Source organism: Schistocerca piceifrons, chromosome 6, assembly GCF_021461385.2.
Source record: "Schistocerca piceifrons isolate TAMUIC-IGC-003096 chromosome 6, iqSchPice1.1, whole genome shotgun sequence".
In the NCBI taxonomy this organism is placed as follows: domain Eukaryota; kingdom Metazoa; phylum Arthropoda; class Insecta; order Orthoptera; family Acrididae; genus Schistocerca; species Schistocerca piceifrons.
The window spans coordinates 205,770,630-205,788,730 of record NC_060143.1 but is presented as its reverse complement, the minus strand read 5'-3'; the positions used below and the strand labels follow the sequence as shown (position 1 = coordinate 205,788,730).

General features: G+C 44.2%; 1 protein-coding gene across 1 annotated transcript in view; it reads right to left on the bottom strand.

Annotated features, from left to right (window-relative positions):
- LOC124802937 overlaps positions 1-17,227 on the bottom strand; it is a 581,822-nt gene extending 564,595 nt beyond the window's left edge. Inside the window, exon 1 of the mRNA XM_047264022.1 lies at positions 17,091-17,227. Coding sequence (XP_047119978.1) covers positions 17,091-17,165 — 75 coding nt within the window. The 5' untranslated portion in view covers positions 17,166-17,227. The remainder of the gene's footprint in view (positions 1-17,090) is intronic.
- Positions 17,228-18,101: the final 874 nt, after the last annotated feature.

Sequence of the window (18,101 nt, the reverse complement as noted above, 5' to 3'; positions counted from 1 at the left end):
GGGGCGATTGTGTTTATCGTGGGACATGTCATACCGACCTAGGGAGTGGATGAGGGCATTTACCGACCTGGAAGTACCTTCATAGAAGGCCCTTGCCAGGTCTTGGAAACGCTCTCTCAGGAGTGGGATTTCCGCAGCGGCATGTAAATCGTCAATAGGGAATCCAAGGGGTAAACGCAGTGCCCTCCTGAGGGCGCGGTTCTGCAGCCTCTGGAGAGTGTCCAGGTGCTGCTTCGCCGCGTATCCCCAGACAGGACATGGGTATTCCATGACTGGCCGGATCAGGGCCTGGTATACGTTCACTCCTACTGAGCAGGAAAGGGAGCTGAATGAGTTGAGGATTGGGTACAGGATGGACATTCTGGCGCAGACCTTCCTATGGACTTCGTCTATGTGGGGTTTCCACGTAAGACGAGAGTCCAAGGTTACGCCAAGATACCTGGCGGTTCTGCGCCAGGGGAGTTGGGTTCCGTTTAGGTGAAGGTGGAGGGGGGGGGGCGTTGAGGAGGTTCGCGCCTTCCGAGCCTACGGGTAATCAGCATCGCCTGCGTTCCGCACCAGCTGCCTGCTGCTCCTTTTCTGACTTCCTCACTGTGAGGAGGTTCAGGTGGAAGTTTGTGGCCTGTTGGCCTTTACTCCCCTGGGACTCTTGAATCTTCTTACTTTACTAATAGGTTTTTCTCAACTGGCAAGGAGTGCCGATGTCCTATTTCTTGACTTTGTCGATATGACGGCTTTTCTTCTTCTTCTTCTTACTTGAGGGTTCTCCCTCGGTTGGGATAGTGGATATGGTGTATCCTGCTCTCTCGTACTCTCCGTGGACCAGAGCGAAGATGACGTAGCGCATTTGCCACTCAGTGAATATTGGGAAGGAATTGATCAGTTCGTAATCCTCCCTAGAAAGACCAACAAGGCCTTCTGGGTACGCAACTGGTTGGTGTGGGGGTGAAGGTTTAGTAAGGTTAGGAGGAACGAAAGGATAAGGGTTGTCGTGGTGGGGATATGTACCATCGCGAAGCGATGCAGCTAGCTTCTGCGTCACAGCGCTTGCGCTGTACATGTCGGGAAGCGGGAGGAATGGGACTTCTTCCCACCCTTCTTCTTGCGCTTCTGCTTCCGTGTCCGTCTTGGGCGGTGTTGCCTCCCCTTCGGCAGGCACGTCGGTCTGCGTGGCCACCGTCGCAAACTTCTTCTCTCGTGGAGGAGTCGTCTGGCTGGCGGTATCGACCGCTGTGGCGGAGGCTGCTTTGGCTGAGCGAAGCTCCTGCGTCAGCTCAGCAATCTGACGCCGAGCCTCGCCCAGTTCCGCCAGCATGGCCGCCCTCTCTTCCGCCATGGCGGATTTGAAGGCGGACATGGCTTCCTCCACGGCGCCGTTAAGGCGCCTGGTCACGTCGTCTTCTGTGCGAGTGACCACCTCTTCGTGTGTGGTGGTCACTTGCTTCTGCGTCTTCTCTGGTCCGCGCCAATTTCTCCTGTAGGCGCAGGAACGGGCGTTAGCCGCGTGTGCGCCACCGCAGTTGACGCAGGTGCAGGGGGCGTCCTTCTGCTTCTTGCAGTCTCGTGTGTCGTGTGCTTGCGCACACTTCAAACACGCGACTGCTCCGCTGCAGTGCTTGGCAACGTGGCCAAGCTTTTGGCAGCGAAAGCACTGCGCTGCAGTCGTCCTCTTCTTCTTGCCGGAAGTCCCTGCTATCGTGAGCAGCAACTCCGCCAAGGCAGCAGCTCTGCGTCCCCTTCCGCGTCCAGCCATCTCTAGTAGCAACAGCGACAGTCAGCTATGCGTACCTCACCGCGGCGTGAGCACCAGCTGTCTGTCGCGCGCCTTTGTAGCCGCTGGATCGCCATCAGATTCCGGCCACCGACCAATCACGTGCCAGCGGAATCGCACCGGGCGCTTGGCGCCACCACTGGTTGAGGGTGGGGGGGGGGGGGCGGGGGGCAAGGGACGCGCGCGTGCGGGCGTCGATTCCCGGTGTCTGTTATCAGCGCCGGCCGTGGTCCCCTTCAGTGCGGAGCGTTCTTGCCGAATTTTCCTAATTGCAGGATCCCAAGCTGTACTAAGATTGTAACCACTGTCTCGATTAATTAAATTTTCGTGCAGGCGAATCTCTACCGCTTCTTTTATCACCGAATCCCAAAATCCGTTGGCGCTGCATAACTTCTTTGTTTCTTCGAATTGGAAGGTATGCTTTTCATTGATGCTGCGTTCCGCCACCGCGGACTTGTCAACCCGTCCAAGACGCACATTCCTTATATGTTCTGTACGGCGCTGTGTAATGCATCGCAGTGTCTGCCCTATGTATTGCATTCCACAATCTCATCCAATTCTACCGGTGTCCTTAGTCTTAGTAGGTCTTTCGTCGATCCAAGAATATCCTTGATTTTCTTTGGTCCGTGAAAGACTGTGTTCACTTGGTACTTCTTAACGATTCTTGCGATCTTCGCCGTTGGTGGTCCCGCATACTCTCCTCCTCTCTTCTTATTGTTCCTCAAAGCTCTTCCTATTAGTTTCTCGCTGTAGCCGTTTCCTCTCGAGCAGTACTCCAGAATAGGTCGCACCAGCGTCCTATATGCGGTCTCCTTTAAAGTGAACCACACTTTCCTAAAAGTCTCCCAATAAACCGAAGTCGACCATCCGCCTTCCCTACCACAGTTCTCACACGTTCGTTCCATTCCAGATATTTAAAAGACTTCACTGTGCCAAGCAGGACACTAGTAATACTGTATCCGCACATTACAAGTTTGTTATTCCTACCCATCCGCATTAACTTATATTAACCGTATTTAGAGCTATCTGCTATTCATCACAGCAACTAGAAATTTTGTTTAAGTCGTCTTGTATCTCTCTACAGTCACTCAACTTCGACACCTTACCGTACACCACATCATCAACAGCATACAACAGCAGATTGCTGCCCACCGTGTCCACCAAGTCTTTTATTTAAGTTATATAGATAACAACAGCCGTCCTATCATACTTTCGCTGTCGAGGACAACATACTGTGTTCTATTACTTAATAAGTCTTCGAGGCATTCACATAGCTGTGAATTTACCCTATATGCTCGTACATTTATTAACAGCCTGCAATGGGCACCGTGTCAAATATTTTCCGGAAATCTAAAAATATGGAGTCATGCTGTTGCCCTTCATCCACAGTTGACAGTATATCATGTGAGAAAAGGGCAAGTGAGTTTTGCACGAGCGATACTTTCTAAAACCGTGCTCATTAGTGAACATAAGCTTCTTAGTCTCAGGAAAGTTTGTTACATTCGAAGTGAGTATATGTTCAAGGAGCCTGCAGCGGCCGGCCGCTGTGACCGAGCGGTTCTAGGCGCTTCAGTCCGGACCCGCGCTGCTGCTACGGTCGCAGGTTCGAATCCTGCCTCGGACATGGATGTGTGTGAAGTCCTTAGGTTAGTGAGGTTTAAGTAGTTCTAAGTCTAGGGGACTGATGACCTAAGATGTTTTGTCCCATAGTGCTTAGAGCCATTTGAACCATGCTGCAGCAAACCGAAGTTTGGTCCGTAATTTTGTGAGTCCGTACTTCTGCCCTTCTTGCGTGCAGGAGTCACCTGTCCTCTTTTCCAGTCGGTTGGAACTTTGTGCTGGGTGAGGGATAAGGGATAAATGCAAACGAGGCAAAGGGCCAATGACGTAGAGTACTCTTCGTAACACCAAAGTGGGGATCCATTTGGACCTGGTGACTTATCTGCTTTCAAATCTTTCAGTTGTTCCTCTACGCCAGGAATGTTTATTACAATGACGTTCATACGAGAGTCTGTACGATGGTCAAATGACGGCATGATTGTACGGTTCTCCAGTGTGAACGATTTCTTGAAGGTGAAATTTAAAACTTCAGCTTTCATTTTACTATTTTCAACTGTCACGCCAGACTGGTCAGCAAGGAACTGAATGGAAGCCTTAGACCCGCTTAGCGACTTTACATAAGACCGAATTTTCTCGGGTTCTCCGCCAGCTCTGCTGCTAAAGTGTGACGGTGGTAGTATCGTATCATTCCAGTGGGAAAACGAGTGTCGCACCGATAAATGTTGTGTTGTGCGATCTTTCTTGGAACGTGTTGTATCCCAATCCTATTGTCTCAGTGTGCTCCGCCTCTATCTACATCTACATCTACATCTACATCCACACTCCGCAAACCACCTGACGGTGTGTGGCGGAGGGTACCTCGAGTACCTCTATCGGTTCTCCCTTCTATTCCAGTCTCGTATTCTTCGTGTAAAGAAGGATTATCGGTATGCCTCTGTGTGGGCTCTAATCTCTCTGATTTTATCCTCATGGTCTCTTCGCGAGATATACGTAGGAGGGAGCAATATACTGCTTGACTCCTCGGTGAAGGTATGTCCTCGAAACTTCAACAAAAGCCTGTACCGAGTTACTAAGCGTCTCTCCTGCAGAGTCTTCCACTGGAGTTTATCTGTCATCTCCGTAACGCTTTCGCGATTACTTAATGATCCTGTAATGAAGCGCGCTGCTCTCCGTTGGATCTTCTCTATCTTTTCTATCAACCCTATCTGGCACGGATCCGACACCAGTGAGCAGTACTCAAGCAGTGGGCGAACAAGCGTACTGTAACCTTCTTCCTTTGTTTTCGGATTGCATTTCCTTAGGATTCTTCCAATGAATCTCAGTCTGGCATCTGCTTTACCGGCGATCAACTTTATATGATCATTCCATTTTAAATCACTCCTAATGCCTACTCCCAGATAATTTATAGAATTAACTGCTTCCAGTTGCTGACCTGCTATATTGTAGCTAAATGATAAAGGATCTTTCTTTCTGTGTATTCGCAGCACATTACACTTGTCTACATTGAGAGTCAATTGCCATTCCCTGCACCATGCGTCAATTCGCTGCAGATCCTCCTGCATTTCAGTACAATTTTCCATTGTTACAACCTCGGAACGTTACGCTCTTCTGGAGACCTACGGTACACCGCTGCAAGAAGGGGGGCAAATTCCTTCGCGTACTCTGTGTAAAATCGAACTGGTATCCCATCAGGTCCAGCGGCCTTTCCTCTTTTGAGCGATTGTAATTGTTTCTCTATCCCTCTGTCGTCTATTTCGATGTCTACCATTTTGTCATCTGTGCGACAATCTAGAGAAGGAATTACAGTGCAGTCTTCTGTGAAACGGCAGAGAGAGGGAGGCGGAGTGAAACTCGATACCCGTAAATTAACGCAGTCCTCTCAAAACGTGTGGAATGTGACAGCGATGTCGATTGAAGGGATCCCAATGAGCCGTACCCGGGAGCGAATCATCAAATTCCGAAACGGTACCATAACATAATAATACCGTGAGATTGGATCAAGGGGAGAATTACAGGTTGACGGTCGTAAACACTCGAAACTTTTTTATCACGGGATTCGAGTGTGTATGCATTGAAGAATTATTCCCAAAAATATTATGCGCGAACTCAAAAAAGTAACGGTTCTGGGAGCGTTTGAAGCCGCGCATGCGCGGCTCGCCTCGGCGTCAGAGAACCGGTTCCGCGCTCTTGCTCCCTGTTTATACCGGCATGAGTAAACCTGATTTGCTGGAGCACTGCTTGGGCGGTTTTACTCAAAACGTGAACGAAAGTTTCAATGGTCTCATTTGGAGATGTGCTCCAAAAATAACATCCACCGAAGCGAAATTGTCAACATCGCTTGAAATTTGGGCGTACGTCTATTCAGTGTAGGCCATACTGCATTAATGCACGTGGCAAATGTCCCTCAAATAAAAAACGGCGATGAAATGCACCGATTCTGTGAAGGTAAAGACGCCAGCGGCGATGCTCTCAGCAACGAAAAGGGCTCTGAGAACGAAAATGAGGGCCTGATGGTCAAAGCAGCAGAAAGCGGCCATCTACTAGCCCGGGCGATAGTTACAACGGACAAGGCATCGAAGATATCCCGTAAGTTTCAAGCTTTGTCCCTTTTTTTATATGATAAATGCTTGTCAAACTTTAAACCCGTTTTTCTCAAAAACCATTTTTTCGACATGGTTGTCGTCGCCCACGTTACAATTTTCATCCGATTTTAATAATTTTTTATCTCTCTTCAAGCAAAATAAATTCTCTTTGGTTCATCGTAGCCGATTGTTTTACGTTGATATTTAACATTTTTTTCGTCCGAAAAAGAGGGGTCCAAAAATGGCAATGTTTTTCAAATATCTGTAATTTGGCCAATTGTTCATTTTTTTTTAAAATCACTACGATGAACTAAAATTACATCTGTAAGGATCAGGGCGATATGTTAAGTCCATGTTTCAGATAACCACGTTAGGAGTTACAGTGACAACCGTCGATCTACCTCCTTTCAGAGCTTCCTGGGGAAAATTCCATTGACTCAATGAAGTTATCAAATTTTTAATAAAAAATTTCTAATAAATACTTCAAAGTATGCTTTATTGATTGCAGCAAACGCCATTTGTCTACTACATTGCAGCACGGAGAAAAAAATCCTGAGTTCGAGCAACATGTTCGTCCTTCACCCTGTCATACCTTCTTAACTACTCAATTACACCATAGGATACTTTAGTTTCAATCGCCGGGTTCCCTCTAAATACCTTCACGTAAATCGTTGTAATTTGTGCAACACCAACCTCCGGTGTGAGGCCTACTGGTAAATAACTAGGAATAGTATAAGTAGAATTATGCGTTCAGCCTTTTAATTTCTCTCTGTCACACACACACGCTCTTTTGTCCTCGTTTAATGGAGCTTGGGTGTCGTCTTTAATCATAACGTTGTCGACGGTAAGTTAAACTCTTATCTTCCTTCCTTCATAATTCCACAAACAGCGACTTATCGCCACACGAATCGGATCTATAAAGGTACGTTATTAAAAAACACGAATTTTCGAGGAAAGTAAACCCATCTTAGAGTACGGGTCCTGCACACACAGGTTTTAATCCGCCAGGGAGTTTCAACATTAATTTTATTATGATATTTATGGAGAAAACTATGTTACGGAGCCAACAACGATCAATTAAGAAAATTCCACAAAAATGTCGCTGTAAACAATTAGTAGGCAAGTGAACATTAAGTACGCAGAAGTTCCTCGAGGCTCATTAGAAGTGTACTGAAAAACACTTCTGCAGCCGGAGGGAACGAACTCACTGAAACCTGCAGCGGAATGAAGACTTAGTATGTAGACAAAGAACAAAGACACACTCTCAGAGATGAAATGAGGAAAAGCGCCTCTTCGAACAGAGACGATGAAACAGCGGATAAGAACAGCTAATCCCTGCCGACTGGCGCGTCATCGTTGAAATTGTCCGCAGAGATCAACATGAATCATGGATCCACGAAAGATATTTATGATGACGTAGGCTATGGGAAAATGTGCAACGTATGTTAGAAAAGCGCTGCCGTTTGGTGACCTCAAGTCTGAGTGGCAGGCACAAGCAATACAGGGTGTTTCAAAAAGAATGACTTGATTTCAGAACTCTGTATTCATTGTTAAAAACGTAGTACAAACATGAAATGAATTACAAAATACTTACAAAATCTTAAAGTTTTAGGTATACCACTGCATATACTCTTTGTTTCACCAACGCCAGCACGAACAACATCCAGACGATAACTAAATTGCCACGCGGAGTGGCCGCAGGGTTTGAGGCGCTATGTCAGGGACTGCGCGCCCCCTCTCGTCGGAGGTTCGAATCCTCCCTCGGGCATGAGTGTGTGTGTTGTTCTGTGTGTGTTGTTCTTAGCACAAATTAATTTAAGTTAGAATAAGTAGTGTGTAAGTCTAGTGACCGATGACCTCAGCAATTTGGTCCCTTAGGAATTCACACATTTGATAACTAAATTCGTCATAAACTTTACACAATGTATCTGTTTTTAGAGAAATTATGGCGGCTGTTATTCTGTTCTTCACTTCTTCTGTATCAAGTGGTGAAGGGGAGATGAACACACTTTCCTTCATATATCTCCACAAGAAAAAATCGCATGGAGTCATTTCTGGCGATCTTGGAGGGCAAGAATGCAGGGCGGAGAACTCCGATGGCTTCATTTAGCAAAAGGCTGGAGCTCCACCACATTGGCAGAACAACTGGCACAGTTTCTCAACGACACTCTGCCTCAACGCCGGATAGGGCGCACGGGACCCCGAGAGACACCGCCCTGCATTCTTCGCCTCCAAGATCGTCAGACATGACTCCTTGCAATTTCTTCTTGTGGAGAAAAGTGAAGGAAAGTGTGTTCATCTCCCTTTCACCACTTGATACAGAAGAAGTGAAGAACAGAATAACAACCGCCATAATTTCTGTAACAGCAGATACATTGCGTTAATTTATGAAGAATTTAACTATCATCTAGATGTTGTTCGTGCTGCTGCTGGTGAAACATGGAGTATTTGTAATAGCACAGCTAAAACTTTAAGATTTTGTAAGTATTCTATAATTCATCCCATGTTTCCAGTACGTTTTTATCAATGAATACGGAATCCTGAAATCAAATCATTCTTTTTGAAACACTTTGTACTTTAGTCACAATTGGACCGTTATGTGCGATCATAGGCCTATATCTCTGATTTCGCTCTGTTGTAGAATTAACGAACATATTTTATGCTCAGATATTACGACGTATTTTGAGAACGAAAGTCTCCTCTATAAAAATTAACATGGGTTCTGCAAACAGAGATATTGTGAAACCCAGCTCGCCCTGTTCCTCCATGAGATCCACAGTGCTGTAGAAATCAGCGCTCAGGTAGATACCGCGTTCCTTAACATCAGGAAGACATTTGACACCGTTTCGCGCCAGCATTTGTTCATAAAGTACGAGCTTAACGCGCATCGGACAAGATTTGCGCCTGTATTCAAGATTTCCTTTCAGAAAGAAACCAACGGAACAAAATCAGATGAAAAGATAATTTCAAGAGAACCACAGGGAAGGGTGATAGGGCAGTTTCTGATAAATAATCTAGTAGAAAATGTCGGAAGCTTAGTTAAGACCATTCGCAGAAGATGCGGTTGTCTACAAGAAGGTAGCAACTCCAGCAGAGGACAGATGAATGGTGCAGGGACTAGGGGTTGATCCTCAACGTAAATAAATGTAATATACTGCCCATACATAGGAACCATACCATTGATGAGAAATTTCTGGAAACAGTATCTATTGTAAAATACCTAGGAGTAACCATTCCGAGCGACGTTAAGTTGAATGACCGTATAAAAGAAATTGTACGAAAAGATACTGACTAAGATCCATACGAAGAACTTCAAGGAAATGGCTCTAAGCACTATGGGACTTAACAGCTGAGGTCATCAGTCCACTAAGCTTAGAACTACTTAAACCTAACTAACCTCAGGACATCACACACATCCATGCCCGAGGCAGGATTCGAACCTGCGACAGTAGCAGCCGCGTGGTTCCGGACTGAAGCGCCTAGAACCGCTCAGGCACCGCGGCCGGCCTAGCAGACAATGTTAAGCTATGTTACAGTGAGGAAGCTATGACAATATTATGTTTCAAATTTAATGACTCAATTTATTAATTTGTTCAGTCTACATGATTATATCAAGATTGTAACGGAAACTGATTTGTGAGGGAAGAAGTCTAATGGAATGTAAAAGGTAAATATTATTATGATGTTACTTCCTTTCCACCATTGCTGCGCAACGAACGAACTTGGTTATTGCACTGAGACTTGCTAGATTTGAGAGGTAGGAAAGTGTATGGTTTGGATGTTAAGAAGTTCATTAAACTTAAATTCTGCCTTGAGTACTTTTTCACAGTATACACAAAACTTAGTGTTGCCATCTATGCGCATATTTCATTTTTTTACCAACCCTTCTTTTACAGTTTTTAATGGATCATGGAATCAAGAGTGTTCAAAAAACAGTCCGATTGGCAATTAACAGAGAACTCATTGCAAAGCTCGAGTGCCTCTGTGTAGATACAGTAATTTGCAGCTTTAGCATAGCAGAGCACAAGACGGAGCAGTACTGCAACGCGATATCCAGATTTGCGCAGAATAGAAGTAAGGACTAAATATTTTAATTTGCTTAATTTATGCAATCAGGGCCAACTTCTGTCATTCAGAGACAGTTTTTGTGATCAATTTTTCAAAACCCATTACACTAGGTTTTGTATCTAAGTTCATTATTCAGGCAGTATATACTGTTCAAAATTCCTGCAGTCAGACTGATAACTTTTACAGTATGAAATACTTCCCTTTTCATTGCGACAATTAATTATTATTACAGTGCAGCATTGCTTTCACATTACGACAGTACAAGTTTCATTACGACAGTCCATTTATATTATAGCTCAGAGCTTACAATCAGAAACAGTACTTCAGTCATATATTTTTAATTATTTTAAAGAGAAATCTCACCGTTACAAGGTAGTACCACTAGAAAAAGTAGAGAAGATCCAACGAAGAGTTGTGCGTTTCGTCACGGGATCATTTAGTCGGCGCGAGAGTTTTACATACATGATCAACAAAATACACTGGCAGACGCTACAAGAGAGGCACTGTGCATCACAGATTCGCTTACTATTGAAATTTCGAGAAATTATTTTCCAGAAAGAGTTATACGAGAAATTACTTCGTCCCGCATACGTCTCGCGAAATGGTCACAACGAAATATTTCGGGAGATTAGAGCTAATACAGAGGCTTGCCAACAATCGTTCTTCCCACGCGCCAATCGCGGATGGAACAAGGAAGGAGGGATCAGATAATGGTACCAGAAGTACCCTCTGTCGCACAGCGTCACGTGACTTGCGGAGTGCTGATGTAAACGATGCAGGAGATGACAGTTCCCTATCGAACTGTCACAGGATACGAGTTTTGGAGGAATCATTATGAACCAGCCACAGACGGGGCAAATAAATGGAATGAAAACACACATTGTGCGTCCACTAGGAAAATCATAATGATAACCCTCAACATACTGAGGCTACTCCACGTGGCTTCTCCTCCTACTTAGCTGAGTAGTAAAGTTCTTGCCTTCCAAGCAGCGGGCCAGGATTCGATTCCCGGCCGGGTTGGCGATTTTCTCCGCCCGTTGATTGGGTGTTGTGTTGTCATCATCATCTCATCATCACCGACGGGCAAGTTGCCCAATGTGGCGTCACTTTCACTTAACAAATATACATCATTTCCATGTGGCTTGACATTTGAGGCATTTATACGTCACTCTGCGTTGGCGGTCGCCTCACAGAGGTAAGATGGTTCGGATCGTGGTGCTGAGTAAAATTTTGCCGCCAATGCGAAGAGAGGTGGTGCCGTAAAGTTTCTGACTACCAGTCTTTACGCCAGTATCCTGGATTAAACTCCAAACGTCTTCGCAGTGTATCGTGAAGTATTGGCATGTAAGAGCTGATGGTGATCCGTCCGTCGCATGGAGTCGTTAAGAGCTATCACCCCCTTGATGCTGTTCGAGAAGAGTAGGCCATGCACAGCAACAATTTCCAACCTGTCCCTTCTCTCGTCGTCATCATACGACAGATACACCACTACATTATAAAGAGTGACAATTATCGCACGGTATGAAAAAAACGTAAATTAGTTACAAACTACGGCGTGCACGTACTTTATTCAACATATAAACCTCACTACATATATTCGGATTTAGGGTATGACATGTTCTATATGCCTGCCGTCATTGGCGATGATGTGGCGCAGACGAATAGCTAAATTCTGCATGATCCGCTGAAGTGTCGAAACATCGATGCTGTCCATGACCTCCTGAATGGCTGTTTTCAGTTCAGCAATGGTTCTGGGGTTTTTGCTGTACACCTTGTATTTAATAAAGTCCCACAAGAAGGAGACGCATGTGTTCATGAGAATCGAGGCCCATGTCGTAGCCAGAATTCGGTCTCCTCCAGGACATCAAACACCCTCCTGCTTCGACAGGATGGAGCTCCATGTTGCATGAACCACGTCTTGTCGAAATCAGGGTCACTTTGGATAAGGGGGATGAAATCATCTTCCAAAACCCTCACCTACCGTCCGGTAGTCACCGTGCCATCAAGGAATATCGCATCGATTATTCCGTGACCGGATATTGCGCACCACAGAGTCACCTGTTGAGGGTGAAGAGACTTTCTCGATCGCGAGATGCGGATTCTCAGTCCCCAAAATTCTCCAATTTTGCTTATTGACGAATCCATCCAAATGAAAGTGGGCTTCGTCGTTAAAGCAAACAATACAGTGCTTATCATAATGCGCCGCGGCCAACCGCGCAGTTTGTACGTCCTAAAGCAAACCATTCAGAACTTACGACGATTTTATTTCATATAGTTCAATACTTGTCACCCTGAAAGTCACAACTCTCACATATTCGCAAGGAAAGTACAATTGCGCGCGGTGGAACGCTTTCCGACTAGTCGTATGAACCCTCGGGGTCCCCCGGCGCACAATTACGTACAACTGTACCTTACTTATGCTTAAACTGAGTCTTTGCAGTTACTTTTGTCGTTGTCACAGTGCAAACAACCGCAGAGTTTGTCTGGATCCCACATGGGTCAAAAAACTTAAACTGCTGAATCGATAACCCAGTTTTGAAAGAATTTATTTTAGCCAAGTGGTACAATTAGGAGCACCCACGGAAAAGATGATAGATGATAAGAATGAAGAAGTCGAAAGCTTTGTCTGACGATGGCCACAAAACTTTTTTTTCCTTAAACAGAAATCAGAAATTACCTCAGATGTAGAATCAGTTTTTCAAATTATAAGACTTCGAATGATCTAGAACAGTGGTTCCCATTCTTTCTTAGACCATTACCCCTGAGTGCAATCAGACATTAGCTGATATTTGTGTGTGTGTGTGTGTGTGTGTGTGTGTGTGTGTGTGTGTGTTAGAATGAATGGCGAAGGAATTCGTGGTGCATCGCGAGTGCTACCCACAATTCGTTCTCAGATAAGAAAGCTAACTATCCACAGTGAGGGTAGGCACTTGTTACAAAACATACTTCCCTCCTATCACTCCTCTCCATTGCGGCACTTGCTTGACCTGCACACAGCAACCCCATTTAAAATAAACCAAGTTAAAATGTGTGCACTGTACGTTCATGAATCACTTGATTCCTGGACTCCCTACTCCCTACTCCTGAACTGACAGAAATTGGAAGACTTCAGCCTGTTATTGCTTTGAACTATTTTACTACAGCCTTTTCTATATTCTTTAACTTCGTTTTAATATGATAAATTTTATTATGTAATTGTACATACAGCGGTGCCCTCTACCAAATGCACCCATCTTTATCTCAAACAGCAGCATCACGAAAGACTCAGTAGCTTTATGACATAGTACTTGAATGTGGAACATGCGACGTGTTACACTCTGTAGCGATATTTTATAGCATGTTCTTTGTCACGTCCTTCTCTTTCATATCGTACCTATTGCAAACAGAAATTTCTATGAAAAATATTTATTTTTGTCTATTTTAGATCCGAAAGTGATTGCTAGCACAATCAAAACCGGTAATACCATTTTATAATCCCGCGATCTGACACATAGAAGTAATATTTTTAAGTTATAATTGCGAGTACGAACATCCGACATCTAATTCAGTTTCTAACCGATTAACGAAACCACACCCAGTTTTCACACATTCCTTAAAGTCATCAATACATGTCACGTGACTTATTTAAAACAGTAACCTAATAAACATAAAGAACACGTAAAAGAAACACAAATGCTAATGAAACACAAAACAGGGTTTTCTGTGGCGCAAGCAGACGTCTTAGGTCGAGTACACAATGAGGTAAAACAGTTTTTTATCAGACTACACATCCCAGAACCGAATTTTTAGATAGACCGCTTTGAATCCACCAAAGAAAGTGCAAGACTGACGCGTTAATTTATTCCAGTTAGCGAGGAATCGCTAAAATGACCGCCACTTGAATATCAGCGAAAATGTTCTGTGCTGACAGCTTTCATTAAAGAGCGTACCGCGGGGGTGGGGTGTCAGCAACCTCCTCCTCTACCCCCCACCCCCACCGTTTCCAATCCATAGAAAAAATTCTTACCTTCGCAGACCGAACTAACTCCATCCTACCCCAACATCCGACCACACAGACAGGCCTATTAGTTAAGAAATCCGGAACACGTAACGGATATTGACTCGCAGTAAAGACATTTGTCGTGACATCTCAAAACTATTTCGCCGTCAGTAGCCGCTGCTTTCCTTGAAAATGAAAATCCACAGTGACTCACGTGTTATGAAGTACTTCACTAGCGTTCAGTCCCAGATGCTCTTCTCGTTTACTAGCCTATGTCAAAAACTAGTAATAATTTGAATGCAGAGAGTATCTGCATGTTTTACAATGTCGCCCGTCTGACAGCAAAATCACACTCATATATCCGATGCTATCGGTTCTGACAGTTGTAGAATCCATTTCAGTTTTGCTTCAATTTATGGAATTTTTGTTACGAATTTTTTTACTAATCATTATTTTACATCTCTATATACTATTCTTGATCATACCGTGCAAGACATTATCTATACCGCCGGTGCAAATCCATGTCGCAGCGTCTGTTTTAGTCTTTCGTCGCACCTCTTCTTGGCTGGAATTAGCAAGAGAGGTACGAATTCTGGCTATTCCTCTCTTTGTTCTTATTGTTCGTAGAAATGATTGGTTTGTCGACTCAGGACTTGAGTTTTGAATAATAGAATACGTATGGAAAAATCGACGCTAAGTCATCATAAACAAAAATAAGCAAACACGGATTTGGTTATTTCGTTCATTACCATGACCCATTGTGGAACAAATCTATATTTGTTACAGTTGATCTTGTGGTGTCGAGATAATAATCTAATGACGACCGCTGCGGTTGCGAGAGAGATATAATTATTTTCGTAAGACAGTAGAATTATTGGAAAAGAGCCACCGTCGTTTAATGGCCGGGTTACAAAATAGCTAAGTGAACAAAGACAGCTTCAAGAGAAGTCAAAACCTAGCAGACAAACAGAAGCTAAATGAAACGAAAACAAGAGTAAGAAGATCAATGAGAGAAGTGTTCAATGGCTTTGAAAGTATAACGTTGTCAACCAATATGACTGAAAACCCTAAGAGGTAATGGTCTTATGTAAAATCAGTAAGCGGATGGAAATCATCTATTCAGTCAGTATGTGACCATACAGGCACGGAAACGGAAGATAACAAAGAGAAGGCCGAAACACTGCACTCGTTCTTCGGAAATTGTTTCACTGCGGATCCCTCATTTCAATAAGCGCACGTACATCGAAATGGCAGATATTGAGATAACTGATCGCGGAGTGGAAAAACAACTGCACCCGATTAGTAGAGAAAAGGGATCTGGACCAGATGAAATACCTGTAAGATTCTACAAAGATTATGCGAATAAACTTGTTTCCCTTCTAGCAGCACTTTATCGTAGTTCGCTGGAGCAACTAGCGACTGGAAAAAAGCGCATGTCATTCCCGTTTTCAAGAAGAGTCGTAGGACAGATGCACACAATTATAGGCCTATATCATTAACGTCAGTCTGTTGTAGAATTATGGAACACGTTTTACGTTCAACAATTATGACGGTTTTGGAGAATCAAATTCTCCTCCTTAAAAATCATCATGGATGCCGGAAACAGATCTTGCCAAACTCAGCTCGCTCTGTTCCTCCATGGGATCCATAGCGCTGTAGACAACGGCGCTCAGGTTGATGCCGTGTTCCTTGATTTCATCGTCCCGTGCTGACGTTTAGTGAAAAACAGCACGAGCTTGCCGAACATCGGACCAGATTTGCAACTGGATTCAGGACTTCCTTGCAGATAGAACTCAAATTTCGCTCTTAAATGAACAAAATCAATAGATGCAAAGGTACCTTCCGAAGTGCTCCAAGGAAGTGTGACAGAACCGCAACTGTTTGCAATATATATAAATAATGTAGTAGAAAGCGAAGGAAGCTCTTTAAGACTGTTCGCAGATGCTGCTGTTGTCTGCCAGAAAGTAGCAACTTCAGGAGACGGTTTCGATTTGTAAAATGACCTACAGAAGATTGATGAATGGTACAATCTCTGGCAGTTGTCCCTGAACGTAAATAAATGTAAAATATTGCGCGCACGTAGGAGAAAAAGGCCAGAATTGTACAACTACGCCACTGATGACAAATAATTGTGATCGCTTCTCAGTTTTGGTTACTGATAACTTGATACCAGTGTCTATGAGTTTAATTTGAACACCACAGCACTGAAGATGATCACTATGTGATTGAAAATCGATTTTGCTATCAATAAATCATCAATATTACGGCCAACGCTGACCTTTCTTTTAATTGAATGTAAAAAGAAGTTTTTGTAAATATTTCTTTCAGTTAATATCCTATTACCTAACATAATTAGACGTAATAAAATATAAAAATACCATGCCACACAGTTAAGTACACTGTAGGTAGTAGGCACCAGTTATAAAGTGGTGACAGCAGCGTGTTTCGTGATTACTAAACACAGTTTTCAACAATTTAGCTCAGATCCTGTGAATGATCGTGATTCCATTTTGAAATTCTGCTTCCACCCAGTCGCGACAAATTTTCATAATCACTATAAACACTGTTCAGTAATTTATTAAATCAGAGCTGTCTTTGAGCCTCAGCACATGTGAAAGAATGCTTGAGTTCATATTCTCAGCAATAAATACTTTCGTTTCGAAACAATCTCTGGCGAGTTACTCCGAAACATCGTTTCGAAATAAAGTTTCGGTATGTACCAGCCGCTGTAATTGCAGAACTCAGTTTTCAGAGCAAAATCTACGGTTATCAGCCCTCCCCCCACTTCCCCCTACATAGCGTTTCCGCGGCGCCGGTGAAGAAGAAATTAGACTAATAAGCGCCAGCATATGGAGGTACAACCAGTTTTTCTCCCCATGTGTTTTTCTTGAGCGGAACTGGAAGAAATCTTATTGTATGATACAGCGAAAGTACCACTATGTAGTAAGCTGGGGAGTATAAATTTCATTGTAGACAGGAACGAGAAGTGACTAAGGTCTGAAACGACGGAATTCTCAAGCGAGTACAGACAAGATAAAAAACGTTTTAACTGTTATCGTACGACTACCTCGCATCACAGATACAGTACTGTGAACAAACATGTAGTGTGGATGGAGAAGTGCGTTCCTACCTGTGAAAAACCGCCACATTCCAACAAGACGACGGCAGCTACAATCGCGATGTTCCACGTACGAACGCGGCCCATGCTGCACGACGTGCGAGATCTCGCGTCGCGGCGCCTACCGACGCCGAACGAGGTTGCCGCTGTTACGCACACACTGTCTGCGTCCAAACACGCCTCACAACGCCGCCGCCGGCGCAGATACCGTCGACTGCGCCGGCTGCGCGATACTGGTCGATAGCTATCGACCAACGCGACACTGTTCGATACGTCGTCAAACTTCGGTGCATGCGTGCCACAGATAGGGCCAGTTCTACAGCCTCCGGTTAGCAGCCGGTTAAACTCTATTCTCGGAATAGCGCGATAAACGCGTTGAACGAACCCGGAATAACGCCTAACCGGAGAATAAACTCGAGGTAACTTAACTGGCGATTTCTGGCAGGTTAACAATCGTAGCCTGGGAATAACTTTCAAAGATAGCAGGGATAGTGACAGATGCAAGCAGCGAAGATGAGATTTTGGCAGAGCTGTTTGTGAGAATGTGCAAAGGAAAGAAAGAGAGACGACGCCGATCCCGAATTTATACCCAGGTTTTGCTTATCAAAGGAAGCCGTACTCTGTCTCGTCAATCATGTACGTGGGCAACTGGAGCATATGACTTACTGTTTATTTGTAGCAATAAACATTCGATATCAATACCTCGTGAATTCTGTCGTGTTATTTATATAAATACAAAAATAGTCTTGTTTATCTGGCGTGTGTTACCATTGCTGTAGTAGTGAAAAGAACTTCAAAAATGGTTCAAATGGCTCTGGGCACTATGGGACCAAACATCTGAGGTCATCAGCTCCCTAGAACTTAGAACTACTTAAACCTAACCTAAGGACATCACACACATCCATGCCCGAGGCAGGATTCGAACCTGTGACCGTAGTGGTCTTGCGGTTCCAAACTAAAGCGCCTATAACCGCATGGCCACACCGACCGGTGAAAAGGACTGTTTCGTTTTATTTAGCAGGC